We start from the raw sequence: 25,749 nt of genomic DNA, 5'->3' as shown, positions 1-25,749 counted from the left end.
AATCCTAGCTCTTCACACTGACAGTTCAATGCTTAAATCACTGAGTCATTGCTGCTCTTAAATACGAAATAAGGAAAATACGTTTTGTTTCTAATTTTATAATTTGCCTATCGTGTTTCTTTTAAATATTATTGTATCTGACTGCATCAAAGTTGATCAGATTCTGAATGTAATAAAAATATTCAACCTTATTTTAATGCAGATATTCAAACGTGATAAGATGCAGTTATTATACCTTTTATAGTGCAGATATTCTAAATGATATATTGTAAATACTCCTTTAGGATATTTATATAAATTGCAGTAAATTGTAATAATTGCAGATATTTACTCCGTAAATTGCAGATATTTTGCCTGCTATAGTGCCAATATCCAATCCTGGTTACATGCACAGATTAAATCTTCTTATAATGCAAATGCTCAGCCGTGGGGAGCTGTTGAAATATTACATTTAAATATTACGGGTTTGTGTTTTGCTTATTTTGGTGACAATTGAGAAAAGGGGTATGTACAATGCCTTGTGTAAAACATTAAAATCCCCTTATTTCCATTTTTTTAAAAAAAACTTAATAAAAAATATACAAATGCAAAATTTTAAAATTTTTTATGAAAATTGAATTCGGACGGATTCGGTGTTTCAGAAGTCAAAAATTTTGAACGCGGAAAGAAAACAAAAAAGTTTATAAACTGATAAAGCGTAAATTTTGCTACATCTTTTATTTAAATTTAAACGTAAATTGCACTATGATAGAAAACTTTTTTACGTAAACATTGATTGGGTTTGTGATTCGCTTATTTTTTGCTGACAATAGGCGAGTTTAAAATTACCAAACGATTTTAACCAGGATATTAAATCCGGTCATAAGGCAGATATTGAATAATATTGTATCGCAGACATTGAATCCTTGTCTAGTGCAGACATTCAATCCTATTTTAATGCAGATGTCATACGCTGTAACAATGTAGATATTTAATATTCTTGATATTCATTTAGCTTTTCTTAATCTTTCTAGAGCATTGAGTTATTCAGTTTTCTAGGAGGTTTCATCGGGATATGGCTCGGAGTTTCGTTAATTGCTCTGCTGGACTTCTTAGAATCATTAAGTACTCTCATTGTGTATGTGTTTGATCGTTTCAAAAACAAGCACAAGATAACGAACATTCAATCAGCAATAGGTTCTAGAATTCGCAGCAATTCTACATTCTCTACTGATTCCATGCCATGGGCTAAGGATGCTAAAGAGCACCCTCGCCATCTCGGCGTAAATGTTCGTAAGGTTACTAATGGACACTACTGAAGAATGTCATAAATGGGTGATTCTCATGAAACATGACATTCACTGCCCCTTGCTCCAAGATCTAATACTATAATACTAAAAGAACATTTTTTTAAAAAAATTAATAAATAGCATTGCTGTTAGCATTTTAAAATGACTTTGCACTAGCTTTGACTGCTTTGTATACTTAAAAAATTTAATTGAATATCAAAATGTCATTTTCCTGGCATGTCCCAAACAATATTTCCAATAATAACTAGCTTCAAAACTTCCCATACATTTTTCAAAATCTAATTTTTTTTATCTTATCCTATGTAAGCATTTCTAGAATATACGCAAAGGGTATTGTTTACTAAAACTTCGTTTAAAATAATTTTTTCAGTCAATAATTTGTTTGTCCCATGAAAATCTGTCATTTTCCTGGCTACTTTTATTTAGTGATTTATAACCAAAATAGATAGCGCCAGGAATCAATATCTTATGTTAATAGATTGATTAGATACCCTCCTATCTGAACATGTCTTGTTGCATGAATAAAGAACCAATTTTCTGGCTCAAAATCTATTTCAAAAAATTTTTCAAGGTGAGTAGGTTTTTATGCTGTCATTTTCCTGGCTTCTTGAAATCATTAATAACAAAAACTACATAGATTTATCTGAGTTATTTTAAGAAATACTGTTGTTTTCTGCAGAATATAAACGTCTTCGGCCAAAATATTAAATTAAAGTAAAGTTATATGCTATAAAATGGCGAATTTGTCATTATCCTGGCTGTCATTTTCCTGGCTTATGAATGCCAGGACATTGAAGTGTTACCAGAAATTCTTTTTAACTGCTAATACTGTAAAGAGGGAAAGCAAATATTAACCTAATACCAAGTTTATGTATGATTGTAATATGCTTGGATGTAATCAAAGTTATTTATTTATTTAATGATTGATTATTATACGCAATTTTATTCTGCACATATCAGCAACAAAAATGTTTTTGCTTCTTTCTACAGTGGATAAAAAGAATTAATTTAAGCAATTTATGGTCCATCTAGCATAAAGGCTTAAATTGAGTTGCTCACTATTAACTTAAAATTACTGTTTTTTAAACTTCTAAGGTAATATGTCATTTTTCTGGCATTCAAGATTTGGTGAATTTCTATTTTATTTTTTTTTCTCGAGCTTCTAAACTACACTGCTGTTTATAAGACATTAATAAGTGTAGCTAAAGAAGCATACAAAAAATTTTTTAGATTATTTTGAAGACTTTAAATTTGAAGAAATTGTTTGGTCCGAATTGTCATGTTTCGTGAATCACCTAAATATCAACTCATTTTATTGGTTTCTTGTAGATTATCATTGTATGTATTAACTTTTTGATGCAGATGGGACACCGGAATCCCTTTTATGTAATTTTTTTCTAACGCTCTAATTACAAGCGAAAAAATATTTTTGGTATTATTTAATTATAAAAAATTGTCTATTAGTTACTAAAAAAGTTTGTTAGATTATCTGAATTATATTTGTACTAAACTATAAAATTTAAAAAAAGTAGTTAGAAATTTTTTTTCCATTCTTATTCAAAAATGTTTAAATAATTACTTCATAAAATAAATTTTTTTTAATGATGACTAACTGTTTTTCTTAACTCTAAATAGCCAAAAAATAAGATCAAATTAAAAAAATTATTTGGCAATGATCTGTGTTTGGAAGGTTTCACCTTTAACGCAGAAAAGCGACCGATTTACCTGCCGCATTTCCCAACCATACATTATTATAATGTTAAATGTAATATTCTTTTCTCATTTTGAACTAAAATATACAAAATAATTAAAAAAGTATGTCAAATAAATCTTCTGCGTCTAAGGGTTTTAGTATATGTAATTGTTTTTAATCTATAAAGAAAAAAAATGCTTTTAAAATCGTTGAATAAAAGTTTTGTTTTCGTAAATATCTATATCTATTTATATAATTTAATAAGGTAACTTTTAAGTAAAATATTTTTAAAAATACTTGAAAATATAATTTTCCATTTAGCAAGAGCATTTCAAAAATATTATCAGAGCAATTAGAAATGATACTACACACATAGCTTCTTTAATGAAATAAAAAGTATTCAGTAGATTACACAATACATTAAAATTTGTATGCAATGCAATTTGTATCAATTGTAAAATTTGTATTAGGCAAGAGTTTTTCAAACTGGTGAAATTCAGAAACTTTTGTAATGTAAAAAATGAAATAAACTATAAAATATTTATTACGCTATTCTTGTCTGCTGATTCAATACTTCGATATTTTCATTTAATGATTTTTAAATTTATTATATACTTTGAATTTTTAATTGTTATGCACTTGCTGTTATACAACACTTGTACTTGTGATATTTCAATTACTTTAATATAAAAAGTCCCTTAAAAAAACTACTTTCAAATTAAACGTCAACTGACAGAAAATTTGCATGCTGTGATTTTTCTTAAAAATTAACCAATTTTTTGAACAGTGTAGTATATTGTTTATTGTAAATAGAATTTATGAAAAACATGCAATCAAGAATTTAAAAAAATTTTTTTTGCAGTAAGAAACTGAAATATATTTTATTACATGTTAGGAAATGCCTGTGTAAGGGTCAAGGAAGTGGCCTGGATGTTCTTTCATTCTCTGTGCTATCTGTCCTTACTGTGGGAGCAATGTTGGCCCACCTAATATGGTTCCCCCGAAAAAGTGGCCAACAAATCTGCACTTCAGATGCCTGTATGATGAGAGGTCATTCCCCAAGTGGACATTGGAGAAAAAAAAACATGGGAGGAAATTAAAAATTTATTTATTAAGTAACTGACCATTGAAAAAGGGGGAAGGGAAAAAAAACAAGATACTTTTTTCCTGTTTTAACAAACAGAAATTTATGTTTAATTAGAAAACTATGAAACAACAATAAATGAAATAGTCACGTGACTAGTATTGTGGAATTGTTAAATTTAATTCTAACCATAATGTTTAATTGCAAAAATAATTTATTGTTAAGAATAAAAAACAAAAACGATGGTACCATACTCTCAGAAGGAAAAAATGAATTAATGTCGCACCTTAATATCGGCATATTGAACCATAGTATTATGTAATATTTTTGCAACCTTACGTTAACTCAAAAAATTTTACGATTAAGTAGTTGAATTAACATTGCGTAACTAAATTTAGGTTGATTAAAAAAAATTTAAAATTTATAAAATGAAATTTTCAATTGTAATTTAACTACCTAAGCATCCCACGCAAGAAGGAAGAAAAAAAAAGATAAATGTCGAGGGGGGGGGGGGGGGGGAAANGGGGGGGGGGGGGGAGTGGAAACTTGAAATTATATCATCGATTATAAAGGCCATATGTTTTATACGAAAAACATAAAAAACTGTATTAAATATTACAATCCATAAATACAGCACAATAAAAAGTTCAAAACAGATTAAATAGATACAATTTAATATTCACAACATACACATATTATATACATAATAGGAAAAATACAAATACATAACAGATAAAAATGTACCCATATCAGGAATATAAAAAGGACATATATCAATGTGTATATACACAGATACCTATATGAGATATAAAATGTTGTATAGATTAGAATGTATTTAATTGATGGAAAAAAATAATGTACAAAGAGAAAGGAAAAAAGAAGCTTTTTTTGGCAAAAACTTACTGGAATAATATGCTACAACCAGAATAATAATTCATTGTAGTAATTCATTGCAGTAAAGGAAAGAATAAATTTTTTTTAACATTTCGATTAAGAAAAGTACATAGCAAACATTATAAATAGCAACCGTATTACAACGCAAAACTCTTAGATATAGGTGTTGTAACACTTTTATTGAGATAAGAACTTTTGCCTAAATTTCGTTCTTGTTTCAAGTTTATTAGTTTAGTGATATCTTCAGCACTTAAGAATCCTTCAAGACACTGGTATCGAAGTTTTGTGCTTTTTAACCAATTTCTTATATGATGTTTTCATAAACAAAATCTTCATTTCCTTTAAAAATTTGAGCGATTTTTTTTTCAGATGGAAATATGTCATTTATTTTCCATGTAAATCAAATTTTGTCTTTGTAATAGGGCGTTGATAAAAATTATGCATGAGAATAGTATCTGTCTTCATTGATTTAATATGAGTGTTCATCATCTTCAGATATATGAAAAGACTTTATCATTATCTCAACTATTTCACTCTAATAAAGCATATTAAAGCTAAAACCGATACCCCGTATAGTTTGTTTTTCTGTAATATCAATAGCATCATGAACCACAGATCGATAAAGTTTGTGTCCATATATATTTATATCGGCTATTTCTGTCCATAGAAGATTTTCAAACACCTGGTTCTAATATCCAAAAAATAGCCCTTTCATAAAAATGAGATGAAATGTTTGATTAAACAATTGCATCAGAAAACTAATGTAATTAATTGCTATTGTATTGTATGAATTTTGTAATCTTTGTTTCCTTGAGATCAAATTCCCACTAAATAACCACTGAACTGTGAACCATCCAGGAAAGTGAGATCAGAATTTGAAGCGTTGTCCACAAATACAGAAACGTACTGATTTACCTGAAAACAAATAAGAACGTTTTCAATTAAGAGAAACATTCATAGAACAAATATTATTTACAGAATGTTCCGTAAATATTACCCTTTATACAGGAATATTTTCAGATTCCTTATCAAAATTGAAATCCATACAGTATACAGATTGAGGATTGCTAATCAATATTTAAGTGAAGAAAAGACAAAATTACTATCGATGTAAGTTGATTCCGTAGAAAGGACTGAAAGCCAAAACATCAAAATCCGTTCCATTGTCAAATGAAACTTGGTGTTATATTTCTAATTTCTCATCTTTCTATTCATCTCTATTTCCTCAGTAGTGATTCGTTAAATTTTAAAACTTTTTTTCCTCGTTTAAATATTGATTAAGGACCAGTAATATGCATACGATTTCGGTTTGCGCAGAGCCCACGTACTTGAGCATGCTGCATGTAACCCGAGATAGCAAAATCTTTCTAATAAGGGCAGTAAGTACGGAACACCCTGTATGTGTGTTTATTAATTATCAATGCAATTTATTTTGCAAAACTCACTTTTAAGTGTAATAGACCATTCACCGTAACCGTCATCATACTACCTGGACCGAGACCCGAAACAGTTTCTAAAGATCTGTAATTGAAAAAGAAAAAAATTGTATTCGTTAGACTTACATTAAGTAAAATAAAATAAAAATAAAAACTGTTTTTGTAACAGAAAACTATTTTCAGCTTACGTCTTCTCCTGCAAGGAGGAATCAATGCATATCTGTACAGAGAACAAGTCGCTTCTGACAACTTTTGTTTCTGGCAAACGGATATGCATCCTTGCGTTAAATGTGTAGAATCCGGTCCTGGGAGCGAAAAATCTACCACTATCAGCATCCGACTTACCAGAATCTCTGCCATATGCTCCTGGTTTAGATGCCTGTAAAGATCATGAATTAATTTTAGGAAACAATAACTATTTTGTTAACAGCGGCAAAACGCAGCTACTCCTAGGGGCAGTTCAATTATTACGTAAGCATGCTTTTAGCAATTTTAAAAAAACCCTGCCCCTTGTCAAAAAAATAAGCAGATCACAAACACCACTCCAAACTGCAATACGCTGAAAAATTATTAGATCAAATTAGAGTAAAAAGTGCCGCCACTCGGGATGCAGGTAATTTTTACTGCAGAATTCATTTTCACCATACAATTTTACAGATCAGAAAAACCTGATATATCGTAATTTTTACAGTAGTGCATATTGTAAAATCACTGGTTCACTCTAATTAAAAAAGATTCCTGTGAAAATTACGATATGAAATTTTACCGTAAAAATGGATTTTGCGGAGAAATGTTTTTAATATATGAGACACACAAGATGGCAGTACTTTTTATCGTAATTTGATCCGGAATTTTTTACAGTGTACTTTTTTTTCTCCAGGGCCGAATGTAAGACGGAAAAAATAACTGGTGGAACTGCGATTTTATTTATAGCTGGTTTGCGTGAGGTCTAATTTAAGCTCTTACTATTATAAAACTTACTATTATAAACTATATTCATCGCTATTCGCTTTTTCTCTAGTAAAAAAAACAGTCTATATTTGTTACGACTGTTAAAAAATTCTTAGTAATCATGAATGTTTCAGTAAGCCATCTCGAAAACAATCTATAATGAAGTGGTTTTTGCTTGTTTCCGTCGTTGAATATATAAGCTTTCAACGTTATAGCCCCTTATTTCTGTTTTAACTCTGACTTTGAACCTAGTAATTTAATTTTATGACTGAAATCAAGCAAACTGACTTTGCCTGAAATAAAATGCAGGTCTCTTGCCTGTGAAACTCTAAGAACTACCAATTTTTTTCTGGTAACGGTTATTTCTTTTCCTTTTTTTCTGTCTTTCTTCACATTTAAAAATAATGTGATTTTTATGTTTTGCGTAAGCATTGCTAATATTCTTCCTCCCTCTTGACAGCAAAAATAAGCAAATTCAACCTCCCCCCCCCCCTCGCTGTTTGGTGCTTACATAATATTTGAACTTCAAAGTAAAGAATTCTGGAAAATTTGAAAGTAAAGATTACTGTAAAATGTTGACTGTAACATACTACTAAGTCTTTACTACAAATAAAATTACAATAAATTAGAAAAATAGTCCAGATTAAGGGAGGACCATGGCTAGCATTCAAGTTATCCCTTACTACGACGTCACTGCAATGAGGAATGATACAGGGATTAGCTCCCTACATTTGTTAACAAGGTTTTCTACCCTATGAAAATTTTCGAATTAAATTTACGTAAAAAAGTACTGGCACCTTCAGTGTGGCAATCGTAAAATTCACTTTACAACAAAATCCATTTTTACCGTAGAATTATGTACCATAATTTTTACAGAAATATTTATTTAGTTATGGTGATTGTTGTTGTTGTAGTCAGCCATTTAGGCAGAGGGGGTGCGATTGTTCTTGCTTTCCAGTGGCGCCATCTATGGTCAAGAATTCGACTTCTGCCACACCCATGCGTCACACTCGCTTATAGGGTGGTTCCATTCATTCACATATCGTAATTTTGACCTGAACCAGAGAACAATCAATCTCCAAGTCAGTACCCTCAGAGGTATTGAATTGTAGTGGGAACATTGAGGACTTTGTGACTTTCCAGATTTAACGTGCACCAGAGTCACCACTTACTACACTGGGAGTACAGTAAAATAGTGGTTGATGGAGGTTGGTCGTTCTCAGGGGTTATCTCCATAATATTATCAGTGGTACATGATCAGTGTCCTTTCATGATCAGTGTCCCAGTTAGTCAGTGTCCTTTCCCATGGTGCGGAAATGGCACTTGTGTTGTCATCATGAAAACCGGATCGTTGAATAAAACTTAGAGCCAATAGAAATGATCCCTACTGATATAATTATGAGTAAAAACAAATTTACCAATTATGAATGATAGAACTATTTCAAATAAATGCACAATTATGTTTTTTGTTTAAGTGTACAATTAATTTTATATCATAAAAACGAGTTAGCTTTTAAAAAATGAAAATAATTTTTTTTTTTGAGATGCTTAGTTTCTTCTTTAAAATAACTTTTTTTTCCCTTTAACTTTCAGCTCTAAAAATAAATCATTGATAGAATCGTCTGTATTGCACTTTGACTGCAATATGAGATAGGAGATCTCTTTCAGAGATTGTCAAAAAGAGCACAAATCTCTAATAAATTAATAATAATCTAACTAAGAATCTCACACAAATATTTTGAATGCATTTTAACCAACTTATTTGTTTTGTTAATATTTTTTGTTTTGATATTTTTTAATGCCTCCTTATCAGACCTTAACCGCATTTCGTCCAGAGGTTCGCTTGGATGCTGGGAGAGGAAGTTGCTATAGTAAATAGAGGAAGTTGCTATAGTTTGTCTAAAGTAAGAACTCCCCTATCCATTCGTCTGGACCGGCGGCTATGACTATGATAACGAGGTATAACTATTTCAAGTAGGAATGCGGGATCATTGTTTGGGACAGATTTTGGCTTGGGTCGGCGAGAAAAAGAGAATATATTTTTCTTTGGTCTGTTGTGTTTGCCTTGAAATGTACTATTCTTGTTTCCATAGCAGCAGACGGTTTCAGACTTTATGGCAGGGAGTGTTCTTACAGTAGACAAACTATGCATATAAGTGAGCTTTCCTACATGTATAGTTTCACTATATATAGCTTTATTTGAGCTCTTTTCATTAAATATTATTTATTTACATAATTTACGAAGTTAACAACTTTAAAATGTCACAATTGAGAGAAAAAAGGTAATAATTCTTACTGATTTAAACATATCCAGTTCTACTTTAGCATGTTTTGGTACAAGAATGTATCGTTTCAAATCCCACATGAAAGAACTGATGACTTTCGGCAAAAATAAATCATTTTCTTCCTTTAATAAAGCCCACCTGTCGACAGGTTCACTGTCATTTGCTCCCAAGGTGGACACACACAACTCTGTACACTGCAAAATGAATTTTTTTTTAGAAAAATTACTGAAATAAATTGGGCAATACCAATAAAGTTTAGAAGTATAGGGTGATCATAACCAAAGGCGAAACTTTAATTATGTACCCCATCAATTTAATGATAAAAGTTAAGTTTTAATTGTAAGGAAAACTATTAAATAAACTATCTAGTAGTTCTTATATCAAAAAAAGTATTGCAGGAAATTTTAAACATCCACTTATAACATTTTTCATGCATCAGTTTCATAAACTGAAATTTATTGGATATTAAAATTTACCAGACAAAAATGAAAAGAAATAAAATTGTATTAGATTTCTATATTTTGCAAAAACGAAATTTTTTTTTTATATGATGTACTTCATAAACATTCCTGTAAATGTTTGTAATCATTATATTTGCCAACCACAAACCATACATTTACAACCGAATTTACAGTTGATGCAAACGAACGATTTATCTAACAATTGATCCAGGATAGATATTAGAGCATTAGTCACTCATAGGAGCTGAGACATAGGAGCTGAGACATAGTTAGACATAGGAGCTGAATATTAATCTTGTTGAGGTACACTTTTAATATAATACTCATTAAACATGTAACAACTACAATTCATCATTTGGTGAACTAAATTTCAGATTCATTATTTTTTCCATACATCGATGACGACGTTAAATCATGACTTCGAATACAGATGTTAAATCATGAAGTAAATTTAACAGAATAAATAATTTTATACCATGCTTTAAGACATCAATTCTCAAATTTTACCATATTTATCAAATTTTACCATATATTATCAAACCATATTTTATTGTTAATTTCACCAAAGATAATTATTGTTTTTTACAGTTATCAAAGCGCTTCGGTAAAAATTACCGAGCTTCTTGATATTCCCAGGAGGCCAGAAACACGGTAAATTTTACCATATTTAGGTAATTTCGATTTGATCATACTTTTTTACTCAGTGTGGAACTGGTTTATCAGAGGGATGTCTGCTGGAATACCAAGGATTACACACAGTTTGCACAAAAAATGTAGTGAATGTGTGCATCATTAAGTGTGTTAATCGCCTTAGCACACTGCGCAAAAAAATAAATAAGTAAATAAATTAGCATGAATAATTCTGAACTTCAATGGTTCGAGGGCTAGAATTCTAGCATAGTTTTAACAATAAGAATAAATTACAACAATAATTAACTAAAACAAGAATTAATTATAATAAGAATAAATTATAATTATTTTAATATTTAATAATTAAAAAAATATTTTTCTCATATCATACCCTAGGATCAGCTGCACGAAGAATTTTCTGCTTTGTCATGTCTTAAAAAAAAAAAAAAAAAAAAAAAAAAAAAAAAAAAAACATTGTAATAAGATTTTATATTCAATAATCACAAAAACAGTAAATTTAGACAATGCTGTTAATTTTTAAAAAAAAAATTAAATGCATGTTTAATAAATTAGAAATTAATTATATTTACCATTTATTAGCGATCGGAACTCTTCAAACATTTCTTCTGCTGTTACATTAGCACCTTTAGGACCTCGTGGCCCCATTGGCCCTCTAGGTCCTGGCAAGCCTACAGATGGTCTCTAAAATTATAAAGTTGTAATATATTATAAAATGTTTGCTTTGGACATGTTTCAAAAACATGTTTCATGAAAACGTGTTTCATAAATATTTTATAAAAATAGGATTCTTAAATAACTCATAAAAGAGGAAACTAGTGGGAAAATTTTTTCTTGAAAATAAAAGTTCATTATTCCCTCAAAATGATAAATAAAAATAATAATAAATATGAATAAATAAATGAAAACAATTACTTTGAAAATGTTTTACAGTTCATTTTCATGAAATTGTATTTCCTGATCCATTTGAGCAGCTGACCAACATCAAGTTTAAATCATCATTCATTTCAATAATCATTTAAATCATTGCTCATGATTTAAACATACTGTTTTAGCTTTAATTCTTCAGAAAAATTCAAGAAAATAATAATAAAGAAAAAAAAACGGAGCAAAAAAAATACTACCGAAGGTCATAGTTGATTAAATTTTCCTCATCTTTATTTTGCATTTCAATCAATCTGTTTCTAATGTTCATGAAGATAAAATTAAAACCTCAAGAAAAGCGCCTAATTTATACTTTTTACTATCCATTCTGTCCCCAATGTGAAGTTAATGTCCTTTTTTATACCAAGAGGAAAAATTATTTCATCTTGAATATGTTCGAAGCATTAATTATTTTACTTTTTATGTAATTTAATTTTTAGTCTCGTGATAGTACACAAATGTTTCAAATATCAATTTTTATTTTCTTTAAATTTATTCAAAGCAATTTTAAGTATGAATGTTTTTTTTTTAAAAAAATACTACATACACATGCAATAACAAGTTTAACCAGCTTGCAGGATTTTATTAGTGTATCAGTGTGCTATTATTAACCTCAAATTGCTTGCAAAACACCGATCTTATCGCGAAGAAACTTTTCATTTCCCACTGTCCGATAGTCTGAGTTGTAAGTAATTATTTTCGGCTGGCTCAGAGTTGATATAATTCGAAACAACGTAGTGAATTTCTTGGAGAAGAATGCACAATCTCCGTAATTTCTAACATCTGACTTGTATTTTGTACTTTTCTCCTCTTTGTTTCCTGAGGTTTTAGTTTTTATTAGATCAACGCTAGTTTTGCATGGTAAGTTATTATTTTACTTTCTTATACTCCTCTGCTTGACCAAATTATTAGACGCACTGTAAGATTCTATGTAAAATCTTAATTATCAGATGATACTATACAGCATTACTGTTTTTACGCAACTGAAACCGGTTTGCACTTATTTACGTTTGGGTATCAATTGGTTAAATTAGACGATATATAATATAAATTCGACGATTCGATAAATTAGACGATACATTATATAAATATTGAATATTTATTATACAAGGTACTATATTAGTATATTATAATAATTAGTTCAAATTATTAGACTCACTGTAGTGATTTAATAATTACATGTTTTGCATGATTTTATATGCAATACTTTTATCTTTAAATATACATGTAACGGGCTTTTATTTAGGATATTTTTTATACTCTTCTTATTTGTATTTATTTTTGACCCATTGCGTTACTATGATAACCAATTAAAACACGAACGTAAACAAGTGTAAACAAACCGGTTTCAGCCACGGAAAAACAATAATGCTGTATAGTAACAACTGATAATTAAGATTTTACATAGAATCTTATAGTGCGTCTAATAATTTGGCTAGGGACTGTAGTGGTGACCAAATATGATTCCGTCAAGTGTAGTGTTTTTGGAATGGGAGGAGGGCAAAATTTCGGCAATTCGTAAAATGCTTCCCTTTCCGTTCACCTCTCAATGCCTTTTTGCATAACTAGATCAACGTTGCACCAATGCATCGCAGATATGAATGTCTTTGTTTTTCATATAAATGCTTTTTAATGGCAAAACTTATATAGCCTAGCGCTAATACAGCCATTTCTTTATTACCTGCATATTGAAAGTTCTAGTCATCATTTTTCGTTGCGCTTTCTTCTCTCTTCTTACTTTCCGTTCGTTTTCTTGGACTGCATTCTGGAAATATTTCCATGTATCCTTAGAACTTAATGAGGTAATTCCTTCCTATAATATCAATAAGAAGCATTATGGCAACATCAATGTGTATTTGTGTAAAATTATTTCATTAATTAGGACGAAGATAAGTTAAACTGTTTTAAATTGATTTTATTGTAAGAATTTAAATAACTATTAAAAATTTCAGTTTGGTTTAAATTAATGGTGTTAGTTTTATTTCCACAGAGAAAAAATGCAAGGCAACAATACATACACATACAATAACAAATGCATATATTGATCTGCTTGCAGTATTTTCTGTATCAGTGTGCATCATTATTAACCTCAAATTGTGTCTGTTCCAGGACAGGAAGCTTTTGGAGTTCGCTTGAAGCTGTTTTGATAATGTCGTTCGAAAACAAACTGAAAAGTTCAATCGGTTTTCACCTTAAGAGAAAAGTGGTGATATTCTTTCCGTCTTCGAAAATATGAACTGAATTAATCGAAAAAGTAACAGTTAAACGAATAACAACCATTAAACGATAAACTTCTCAAAAGTTGAAGAAATTCGGAGTGGGCTCCAAAAGCTCAGGCTTGTGGACCCATTGTTTACAACAACAAGTTGTCGGGACAAATGCGCTGTTGAACTTAATAAAGGGGTAAATGTGTTATTTAAATTTTCCTTATAGTTCTTTTATAATTCAAATTGTTCCTAATTTTCTTGAAAATGAAATAAAAAATTCCTTGATTTAATGTGTAACAAACGATCTACAGTTAATTTTATTAAAGAAAGATTGTAATTTTAACAAAAAATCAATTGTAAAATTTGCATAAATGACAGCATTCTTAAGAGTAGTTGTGGAGACGGATAATGCATAGTAGTTCGAGTAGTACTTCACAAAAGCAGATTTTACGAATAAAAGCATTCAAAACTATAATTAATAGTTTAAATTAGAACAATCAAGAGAATTAGTTCAAATTTGACGTTGTAATCGGATGCACTACGATATTTTATCTATAGATAGATAGATACAGTCGTGAAATATTTTGAAGTATTAAATCTTATGAGCTTTATAATTTTTTTTTTACATGACATAAAAATTCTTATTAAATGAAAAATGTTTAGTAATGCAAATAAACCAGCATAACTTAAACTTCTGTTGAGTACTTGCAACTCGTGAAGTGATAGTGCCTGACGTTGTGATTTTAATTAGATTTCATTGGACTTCTGTAAGCGACGTCACGCATGTTTGTCGAACCTGATTGGTTTCTGAATCGCAAATGCCATGATTTATCTACGATGACGTTACTTGCAAATATCCAATTTGTTACATATCGCTTGCAAAAGTAAAATGAGTCTGTTATTATTCTGAAAAGAAATAGGAATATTTTCTTTTAGATAAAATGTCAAGGTGGCATCAATTTGCCTCAAACATCGAATTCCATTATTTCGACAATCGAAATGTTTAATCTGAAAAATCGTTTGCCCAATTACAATATTAATAGCAGATAAACTTAAACTACTTAAATAAATGTACCCAAACGACTTTTTAAAATTCTTTGAGCTATAAGAAAAAAATAATTTGTTTTTCTTTAAATGTAGCATAATAGGTTTGTCTAGACAGATATACACAATAATAGTGTTCTCTTCTTAATTTTATTCAATTATATCTTGTGAAATAAATGATCAAGTTAGACTACGTTTCTAAAAATTATTTGTAGCAGGTAAGTCTTCCATGCTTTGATTTTTTTTCGATTTTAAATTTCCTTCATGTAATGATTGGTTTAATCACAATTGTAACTATACTTTTTTCCGAATGCTGTCTACGTTTTTATGATTATTTCCTGCTTCTGTTTAAAAAGAACTAAGTTTAAGGAATAGTTTGTTCCTTTTAATTTTAAACAATAATCGACCTACGTATCACAGTTTAAATGTATCGTATTAAGAATGGTTGCTTTAAATTAAAATTAACATCTGAAATTTTAAAAAGTATAAAAAACAGTAACTTAAAAAAGAATTCATTCATCATTGGGATGCGATTGTGTATTATTATAAATCATGACGTCAATTATATGAAATTTTTTGATTATTTATTTCGTGTTTTTGTCACTTATGAAACTTTTCCTTATGAATATTGTCTTATTATTTTCTGTGTTTCTCGCTTAATGTCAATATTTTTGTCTTTTTTTTAACACTTATTGTGTGAATCAGTGTATAAAATATTTTACAATAATTGTTTTAAATTAACAACGACAATCAGTATATAAAATTTTTTAATCATTAGTAACAATGCAAATAAATAAATTTATCGCAATTAAAAAAATTTTTTTTATCAGATATGAATAGTATCGGGCATATAAAAAAATTATTCTTTTCCGCCACAGGAAAGTTATAATTTTCTTTCTTTTTTTTTTTTTTTTTTTTTTTTAATTTGGATTTTCAACCAAACTGAATAATGCTTTCGCTTTCGGCCACATGATTAAGAGCTTACTATAATGCATGAAAAACCTTAATTTTTATATTACGTCAAAATTTAGCCGCCGTTACCGTCATTTTCAAAAGCAATTTTTGCAACTTGCAAAGTAACTTTTTGATAAGTTATAATAATAATTTTTTTTTGGGGGGGGGGGATTTTTCACTTTTGGAGCCTCAATTCCAATAGGCCCCCGAACCCCCAAGCGCTGTAAATCTGACTAGTGTAAGTAAAAGAACATAACAGAAATATGTTACTGTAATAATCAGTTTCGTTTTTACAACAATAATTAGATTTCGAGTTACGAAACTACGTCAATGAGCCGTAGTAATAGCAATAGGAGTATGTCATGTCATCATGACCAAGATTTATCTAACACCTTCCTTTCTCTTTCAAAATCTCAACTTTACTTGCGAAACTCTTAGGTAGTTTGATGATTATAAAATTTCAACGTTCCTCAATTCGATAAATATCAGATCTCGATGTCGCTATCGCCCAACTTTATCGACAGCATATAACACTGTCTCTTAGTTAAATACAGTATATTTTCTTATACTGTGCCTAATATATGAACTGGTGTGATCTCTGACAGCATATAGTGTTTGCATGAAAATACACTACCCTACAATAATGGAAGAATCAGTTACAGTTTTTGACATTTTTTGAAATTTCTCAAGAAATACTTAGAGTATTATTTTGCAACTTTGGAGGTGTTTAGTTCATGCAAATTTTCATACTTTGTAATAAGATTTAAAGCTTTCAGAGGTGTGGGAGACCTGCAATAAATTACGAAGAAAAATAAGTATTTTTGAATACCTTATGCAAGAAAAAAAAATCAAACAATAAGCTTGTAACATGTATCGATTAAGTTGTTATTTACATTAAAGAAAATTAGCTATGGGGGTTCCAAATATTGCGTTATCACCTACTGAAGGCGGGTTTAGTTGTTTATTTTTGTTGACAAGGAGAGAGGAGGGATACCAGCAATGCTTCAAAAGTCATGGTGGCTCAGAGAATAGAGTGTTCGCCTTTTAATACGGTGAACTGTGTTTTGAATGCCAGCGATGGCTGGTCGGTATGAATTCCGCACCCGGCTCGCACCGACCACAGTGGTAACGTAAAATATCCTCAGTGGTAGAAAGATTATGTATTAGTCTCTTTGCCCTCAGGCTAACCATAAGCAGTTTTCGCGGTTTTTGTCTCCATGTTACGCAAAATGCGAGTTTTTTCCATCAAAAATATCTCCACGTAAGCAAATTTTTCCTAATACTTGTGTTAGGAGAAATCCAGGTGCTCCCTTGTTTTTCGGTTGGGTTCAAAATTATCAGGCAATGGAGTTGAACATTGGCAGTCGTAAACTCAAAATTGGGTCGGCTGTTAAACGACGCATATGAAGTAAAATAAAATTGCTGCACATTGTTGAAACAAAGGGCATAAATTCAATTTCAACAATCCAACTTTTTTTCCATCCTTGTTATATAACCTCATCTTGACGCCCTGGAATCTTGTCTTTTTTTTAAGTGAATGCTGATTCTCTTGTTAACAATATCAGTTCTTCACCACCTCTCCATGGCACGTGGAAATACATTATACCCTGAGCTACCCCTTCCGGCCACTGTGGTTTTCATGTGGTTACATACATAATTAGTAGACTGAAATACATATTCATAAAATGACTAAAATGCTTTTTTATCTTGAATTTTGGCAATTCTAGTGAGAAAAAGAAATTTTTTGTAAATTTGATATGTGCTAAAGTTGAGCTAAAAGTTATTATGAATAACAAAAGTTATGTATTCCTCGTAAATTGCGTTTTTTTTTAAAAAACTTTTATGGATATGTGTAACTTGGAGGGGGGGAAACATATTTTATATTTTTTATGATAAAAATACTTGCAAAATTTCTGAAATTTTTTTTTTTTTTTTTAATGGCAAAACTGATTTTTTTAACTTTTATTAGTTCTATCAATTTTGATTTCCGATGCTAATTTATATTTTTGCGAGACGTTAGAATTGGACGTCTAAGCTTTTTTTACAACTCTTTGGTGGAAGACAAAAAGTTCGTCAACTATTGCCGCTATTATTCGTGGCAATTGTTGTTCTCTTCTGATTTTTTTTTTTTTTTTTTNTACTCGGCTAGTTTGTTTAAGTATTTTCCAAATATATAAATTTAAAAAATATTTATAGAAGAAAAATGTTAGGCAAAATTTTCGTGCAATTAAAAGATTTCCTACTTTTAAAATGCTACAAAAATGCAGTTGCTTTGCACTTATTTGTTTATAAAAGTTTAAAATCACTTAATCAAATAAATGAAAATAAATGCAGTTGCTTTACACTTGTTTGTTTTACACTTATTTGTTTATAAAAGTTTAAAATTACTTAATCAAATAAATGAAAATAAAAAATAAAAATAAATAAATGAAAACAGCCAAAATGGAATTGTTTTTTATGATCTCTTCAATAGAATGGGCTAAAAATGAAATAATAATAAAAAAATAGAGAAGGGGAGCACAAAAATGCTAGACACTGAAGCTAATGCCTTTTAGTAAAATAATTTTACTAATAAAGGATCAAAAATCACAGCAAAAAGTAATGTTACCTAAGATTTATTTCATATAACTAATATAAATAGCATAGTAAATCATTTATAGTAAAAAACATTGCATTAATTTTTCATTCTTGCAGGAAAGTAACTTTTTTAAATCGTTTCAATTTTTTTTGAATTGAACCTTTAAAATTAAACAGGCTCAGGCCTTCTAAAATCTTAAAATCGGCCTGTGAATTACTTAGTAATATTTAGGAGTAATACTATTAATTATTTAATTAATAATGTAGTTTCTTGTTTGTACACCAGCTTAGTTCTATGTATTGTTTGAAAGTATCACCAAGATTGTATGATTAAGAGTATCACTTTCAATCAATATGATACAAATAAAAAATCGAGTTGAACAAACTTTAAACAGAAATTGAATAATGATATTTTTTGCCTTTATCATAAATAACATTAGAATAAAAAAAAATTATAATTAGAATGAAAAATGTGAAAATTAAATTCCAAAGAAACTGTAAAAATCATACAAATATTACGGTACAAATAAAAGAAAACGAATAAAAAAACCAATAAATATCGATAGTACATATTGTTTTTAGTCCCTCCTCTCATTTCAAATAATACTCTAATTCTTAAATAACACAATTACAGCGGATTGTACATGTTAAATTCTTTATCAATGCTTATATTTAAGTATTTTATAAAAAATATAAAAAGTATTATATTAAGTATTTTATTAAAAAACATTAAGTATTTTTTATATATAAGTATTTTATAAAATATACTTACATTTTTCTTTGGCGCCGTAGATCTCTGCAAAGATGGATTCAATGGCCATTTTCGCTCTCCAGCTTCTATCCGAAACCTCTTTTTAGCTGCCGAAGTTTGGCAAATAATGGATACCAGGAAAGTCACAAACACAATAAAATGTAGATTACAAATCATGTTAATAGTTCTAAGCAAAAAAAGCGCAGTTCGGGGCAAAAAGAACAACACAAATCGCCAATTAAACAACCACAAAACACCAAATAATCCCAGAATCAATTTGAAATCAATCCACTAGACATAATTACTCGATAAACAAATGTTCCATTTCCGATTAATCAACAATGACGCAACATACAAAGACTTCTTTGATTATCCTACGTTCCTAATTGACTACCACCGACGAACCGCGCGAACTGAAGACCTCAGAACTGAAAATGGCAAAACCGACTGCCTTCCACAGGAAATTCTTAAAAATCTTTTCCTAAAGGTGATTCGTTTCTGAAAATAAAGGCAAAGAGTGGGCAAGTAAACTGGACAAAAGCTCCAAGTGATATTTTCCGTCTGACCCCACCCCCTTACCTGTAAATCACGTGCAAATTTTGCTTCAGGTATTTTAGGGGGGCAGCTTTTAGAACACGTGTGTATTGTCACAGCCTTTTTTTCTATAGAAAAGACACTCAGGTGCCAGTGTAGGATGGATGGTGCAAATCTCTTGCTTGGAGGTAAGGAAGACACGCTTTGATCTTTTCCTCTTGCAAAAAGTGGACAATATAAGTCAAAGCTCAGAAATTGAAAGCCAGTTTCCATAGAAGTTAATGGCAAATTTTCTTTTCTTTTTTTTTCTTTCTAAAAGGGAATAAACGTTACCGATTTGTGGCTATAATAGTTGGCTGATTGTCTGGTTTTGTTGCCTAACATTTCGAGTTCCTAAATCTGTAAAGAGAAAAGAGACTCTTCGTGTGGTAGACATTTTAAATAATAAGAAATAAAAGAAATAATTTCCAACAAAATTTTTAAACATTATTCAACATAGTGTACATAAACTCTAGAAATCTAGAAATAATTATAAACAAATTATTGGAAAATGACGATTTGATTCAAATAAGATTAAAATCTGGATTATGTTGCACGAAAATAATGAAAAAGTTCCATTTTATCTAAAAAATGGAACGAAAATAGCAGGGGATTCAATAACAAGGACATATAAGAGCCGGGCGCTATAGCAAAAAGATTTAATCACTTAAAATAATAGTACATCATAATACTACTTACAATTAGGAGATGTTACGAAAGTAAACCTTTTATCAATTTAACATAAATTTATGCGTGCATATCTTCGTATTTTACTGTAAAAAGTGTTTTAACAACAGAAATTGTAATACATTTAGATTTAAAATAGGTGGACATTTTCTTTTAATAGCCCTCAACTTGGTTTAAAAGAAAACAGTAGCATTTTTTCCCCAGAATTTCATTAAGTAATTTGCAAAGAATAAATGGTATTCGACAAAGTGTTTTAAGTGAATTGAAAAATATTTCTGCACAGTTATTACTCTGAGATAATTCCATGCAAAATATAACTTTTAGTAAATATTTATTATTTTGTTTTATAACAGTCAAAATATTTTAAATTCTAATGTATACAATTTTTTACATCATTTTAAAGAATGTAATTGTATATAACAAAATACGAAATTTGAGCGAAATCAGTCGAATAGTTATTGAGAAATTGAATTTTAAGAACATGACTTTTTCAAAATTGGAAAAAGATAATTTAATTTAACAAAGAACCTCGAGGGCTGAAAATTTGTATTTTTTTCCCCTACAGAATATAAAAATTTTTCAAAAGGATTTTACTAATTATCGGAGTCGATAACTAGTAAAGTAACATACAGGTGAAATAGCCAAAGCACTTAACTACTGGGACAAAAAAAAAAAAAAAAAAAAAAAAAAAAAAAAAAAAAAAAAAAAAAAAAAAAGAAGAGCACTATTTATAATTTGGAACATTGAGAACAACCTCCTATTAATTATAAATATAACTTGAAATCTTCAAAGTGCAGAAAGAAGAAAATTTTTCAATAAAAAAAAAATTATATCATATCTAATTATAAATTAAGTGGATGTTTTCTTCTAACATACAGGGTAAGAAAATACGAAAAACATTGTTTACAATCTGGGGCATTGCGACATCAAACTCTTATTAATTATTGAATTAGCTTTAATCCTTTAATGTTCGACTTCGTATTTTATAGAAAAAAGTACTCAAGTTAAAAATTAAAAAAATGGTCACACATTTGAGTTTAAATTAAGTGAATATCTTCTTCTAACATTCAGGTTAAGAAAATATCAAGCAGCCTTTCAAAAATTACGTCAGCCTATTTTTGGCAATATTGAAGTTTCCCTTCCCTCTTGTCAGAAAAAACAACAAAATCAAAAACCCTTCATGATTACGTAAAAAAAAATTGCTATGCCTTCCTTTTTTTTTACTTGAGCTTTAAATTTTATTGTAGCAATCAAATTTAAAGATTAAATTCAAGCCAGGATTTTTACTTTAAACGTAACAAAATTAACGTTTTTGTTCATTTTATAAAATTTTAAGTGGAATACTTTCTTAGGAATCTTTTCTTCTAACCCAAAACACTCGACCTCTGATTCTTATTTAATCTTTTCAACTCATTACTCCGAATTTAATTAAAAATTTTCTAATTGTGATTCTTTATTGCATTTTTTCAATTAAAAAAAAATTGAAAATTAAGGAATTTTAATACCCCTTTCGTAAGCGTTACTTACATTCCTCCTCCCTTCTTGTCAACAGCAAAAATAAAAAAAGCATAAACCCCATCCTCCCGATAAGTGCTTACGGAATAATTGAAGTGTCCCTAAGGACACTGGTTACAATTTAGGGCAATGCGAACATGAATCTCTTATTAATTATTAATTTAACTGAAACCCTTTACTATGTCCTATTTTGCAAACGAAAAGTGCTCCAATAATGAAAAAAAGGAATCTATTAAAGTTTTAATTGGGTAGATATTTTCTTCTAATGTCTACCAATTTAATTTAAGTGATAAGACCATTGCAAAATTCTCTGTTTTATTTTTGAATGATTTCTACAAGCGTATTAATCAAAACTCATATAAAATCAAGAAGTAGCTCTTGTTACTTATTGAAATTCTATATGATTTAAGACATCCACCTCAAAACTCCAGATTCACATTGCCTGGGCATAATTTCGTGTTCCCTCAAAATGCTACGAAGAGACCTTGAAATAGGATGGATGTAGACTCCAGAATGTCCGGTGGGCGCAGTGCAGTTCTACTTACTTTTCTAAGTTTTCAACCCATTTATCAAAAAACATAATAGCCTGTAAGATCTGAAGTCTAATATATCTTTGCCGCCCAAAAAGCATTGTTATGAGACTTTATCGTTGCCCAGCGCACCATATATTTTCTTTTTGCATGGTAGTGTCTCAAGTACTTATGTCATGTAGCTTATTCCCAATTACCTAAACGAAATAAGGAACACCTCATAAAAAATAATTATATAACTAAAGAGGAACTGAAGCAGATGTTTTCTTCTTCTTTTTTTGAAATTTCTTTTTCGTAAACAGATATGCGGTTGGTGCAGACAGCAGGTTTCTCTTATGGTAATGACGAAGCTAGGATTTGATTTGTCATCAGTTTGTAAGGCTTTATTGAAATTTAGTCGGATTATTATAATTTTATAAATTAAGCTAATACTGTGTATCGGAGAGAAAAAAAGTTATGAAAGATTAGGTGCACATCACATTTAGGTTATATTAGGTTAGGTTAGATTAGGTTATATCACATTTTCAAATTGTTCACGAGATATTTTTGTTTACCACCACAATTTCCTGGCGGGTAATAAGATTATTTTAATTTTGTGCTTTTATCTGGCTGAAATTCTGGAAAATTTAAAGTGCTTATTTAAAAATAATACTAAGGAACAGTTTGATGCAAGAATGTTAAATTTAGAAAACGTTTAATACGCTCAACTGACTAGTCTATAGTGTAAAAAAATCTATTTTCAAAAAAAGTTTTCTGATGTGTTTCGTCATAATCATTTTAAATACTAATAACATAATTTTAAATTGATTTAAAAAAGGGACCATATTTTTCATATTGCAACCTTTTTTTTACCAAATTGAAATGAAATTGGAAAATTGAAAATTAGTATGTCATGATATGTAATTACGGCGCAGCTATATAAAGTTTCCTATCTCTTAATGATGATGGTTAGAGCCTCTTGCTTGTCCTTGGTTCAAATCCCACCGGTAGTCAACGAACTTTTTCATATATTTCTCCGACCAAACAACTTTTGAGACTATGTATTTTGCTAAAAACTGATTATATGCTTTCGTAAATTTAAATACATGTGGTTTTCAAATCATTCTTTAACTTTCTTTCTCAGAATCATGTTTCTGTATAAAAAATGACACGTCAACAATTTTCTGGTGGAGAGGACACAAATTGTAGCGAATGGATTATTTATAATAATCAGTGAAGTTAAAATTACCACGAAATAACTTTCAAACCAAACAGTATTTTGATATATTTTATTGTTAGTATTTTAAGCAATAAAACTTTAAATTGAAGATTAAATTACGTTTTCTCCTTAATTTAAAAACAAACTCATAATAATATATTTTGATTTTGTTTAAGAAAAATGTCTAAAATTCATTATTTTAGAACTTAATGAAGTATTTAAATTTTGGTTCAGTTTCTTCGTTATTCCAGGTCATTTTATAAAGAAGTTTGAATATATCTTTAAGTTAATTTATTTGTATAATTTATGTGTTACCTTCGTTGTATAACAATTCAAAGGGATTTTATCAAAATATAATTATTATCGAAATTTTTATTTTTAACTTATTAAATATAACTCTCTGAGTTTGTTTCTAAATAAATTTTATTTAGTATTAGCTGAACTAAAAAACTTAGACGATAGACTGCAGAATCGAGAAAGATTGCATTCATAAACGACATTCTCGTTTCTTATGACATATAGCAGAAATAATGCTTTATTAAATGTAAAATGTAAACTTCAAAGTAATATGGTAAATTGACTTTTATACAAAAAGTAAAAAACATTTCCACCGTAAATACGTTGCTCTGTAGGATAATTTATAATTATTAAAACCTATGATTACAGAACAGCATCGGAGCAAAATTTGGTACTTTTCGGTTAGCTGGAAAGAAGAAAATTCAACAATTTTCTTATTTTATTTTTAAATTTTTTTTAATTTATTACTTTTTTATTCTATTTAGTTTTTATGCATTTTAAAAATAAATAAAATAAAAAAATAGCTAGTAAAGGTCTGCTTTTTTTTCCCCGTGATTTTTCGCTTGAAGAACAACAGAACTAACAGAAAGATACCCTAAATTTTTAAGACTCTAACAATATGGGACAAATTTTTGCTTTTATTTTTCATTATTCATTATTATTTTTCTTTATTTATTGCTTTTCTTTTTAAAGGAAAGGAAGCGATTGAAAGTTTTCGCCTTGCAAAGTTGTTAGGTATCCAAAATAAATAAATAAATAAGTAAATAAATAAAGTAAATAAAATAAAAAAATAAATAAAAAATATATTGGGAAGTTATGTGGTATTTTTGATAAGTAGTTCGAATAATTTTGGTGTGTATATGAGAAAAAGAGTGAGAGAGGAATAATATATGATAAAAATTATTATAAAAATATGATAAAAAAGGATGATAATATATAAAATACGATTTAAATTATCCATCAATTCAATTAATTCAAATCTTCTGCAAAAAATTTTTTTGGAATACTTTCATTTTAGAAGTCATGCATGACTTTGAAAACTTATCCAATTGACGTGCATGTACGGTATAAAAATCGAACAATCTTTCAAATTCTTCAGGAAGATGGCAAAATTTCAAAACTATTTTTTTAACATAACGTGTTACGAAAAATGTGAGCGACAAAAAGTCTAAGTGTAAAATATATTCATTGTATTCTACTTTCAAGACATTCATCATGTGGTAGTTGTACAATTCTATAGTGACAGTCTGGGTGAGACCCCAGAACAGTGGGAGATAAAATCCTGAAGACAGGTCCTGGCGCCTGATTTTGAAGGCAGCCATGGGAGGTACTTTCGGCTTTCTTACCATTTCTCCAAATGTTGCCGGGCTTTCATTCGAAAAAGACCTCCCCGAAAGTTGAAACTGCAACTCTTCCTGGAGTCTCCACTTCCTGGTCGACTAATAAGTTGAGTTTTAAATTATCTGGTTGTCAAAAAGTTCTTTTAAAGCTTTGTGAGTAAACAATTTTGAAGGTGAATTGAAGATCTTGGAAATTTTCTCATGAATTCTATATCATAGCATATTGGTCTAAAAACCATTTTCATTGTTCTCTGCGCATTCTTTATCAGCAAAAATTGCACTTAATTGGGGGAAAAAACACATTCCATTGATTGTTATCAGCATAAAATTATGTAACCTGTAAAATATTTCTCTATCCCTCATTTAACGATATATATCTGCAATAGCTATTTATCGTTCGTTCTTCGTATT

The 25,749-nt window shown here is 29.3% G+C and overlaps 2 protein-coding genes across 4 annotated transcripts in view; one reads left to right on the top strand and one right to left on the bottom strand.

Annotated features, from left to right (window-relative positions):
- The window catches only part of LOC107437741 (acid-sensing ion channel 1A-like), a 39,322-nt gene extending 34,611 nt beyond the window's left edge, over positions 1–4,711 (top strand). For both annotated transcript variants that reach the window (XM_071186868.1, XM_043038707.2), the window contains one exon: positions 1,014–4,711. In XM_071186868.1, coding sequence (XP_071042969.1) covers positions 1,014–1,298 — 285 coding nt within the window. In that variant the 3' untranslated portion in view covers positions 1,299–4,711. The remainder of the gene's footprint in view (positions 1–1,013) is intronic.
- Positions 4,712–4,723: 12 nt separating this feature from the next.
- Positions 4,724–19,965, bottom strand: LOC107437748 (adipolin). Of its 2 annotated transcripts, none has more exons than XM_016049848.3 (8): positions 19,220–19,965; positions 13,347–13,478; positions 11,314–11,425; positions 11,115–11,155; positions 9,644–9,826; positions 6,585–6,775; positions 6,406–6,481; positions 4,724–5,875 (listed from the first exon to the last, which is right to left on the bottom strand). In XM_016049848.3, the coding sequence occupies exons 1-8, from the start codon at positions 19,373–19,375 to the stop codon at positions 5,777–5,779; spliced, it is 990 nt and encodes a 329-aa protein (XP_015905334.2). In that variant the 5' UTR covers positions 19,376–19,965; the 3' UTR covers positions 4,724–5,776. The 2 variants fall into 2 exon arrangements, with proteins under 2 accessions (XP_015905334.2, XP_071042970.1); XM_071186869.1 differs by having other exon boundaries at positions 13,347–14,778; positions 19,220–19,744.
- Positions 19,966–25,749: the final 5,784 nt, after the last annotated feature.

Source organism: Parasteatoda tepidariorum, chromosome 10 (genome assembly GCF_043381705.1).
Source record: "Parasteatoda tepidariorum isolate YZ-2023 chromosome 10, CAS_Ptep_4.0, whole genome shotgun sequence".
In the NCBI taxonomy this organism is placed as follows: Eukaryota; Metazoa; Arthropoda; class Arachnida; order Araneae; family Theridiidae; genus Parasteatoda; species Parasteatoda tepidariorum.
This window is presented reverse-complemented; position numbering and strand designations above follow the sequence as displayed.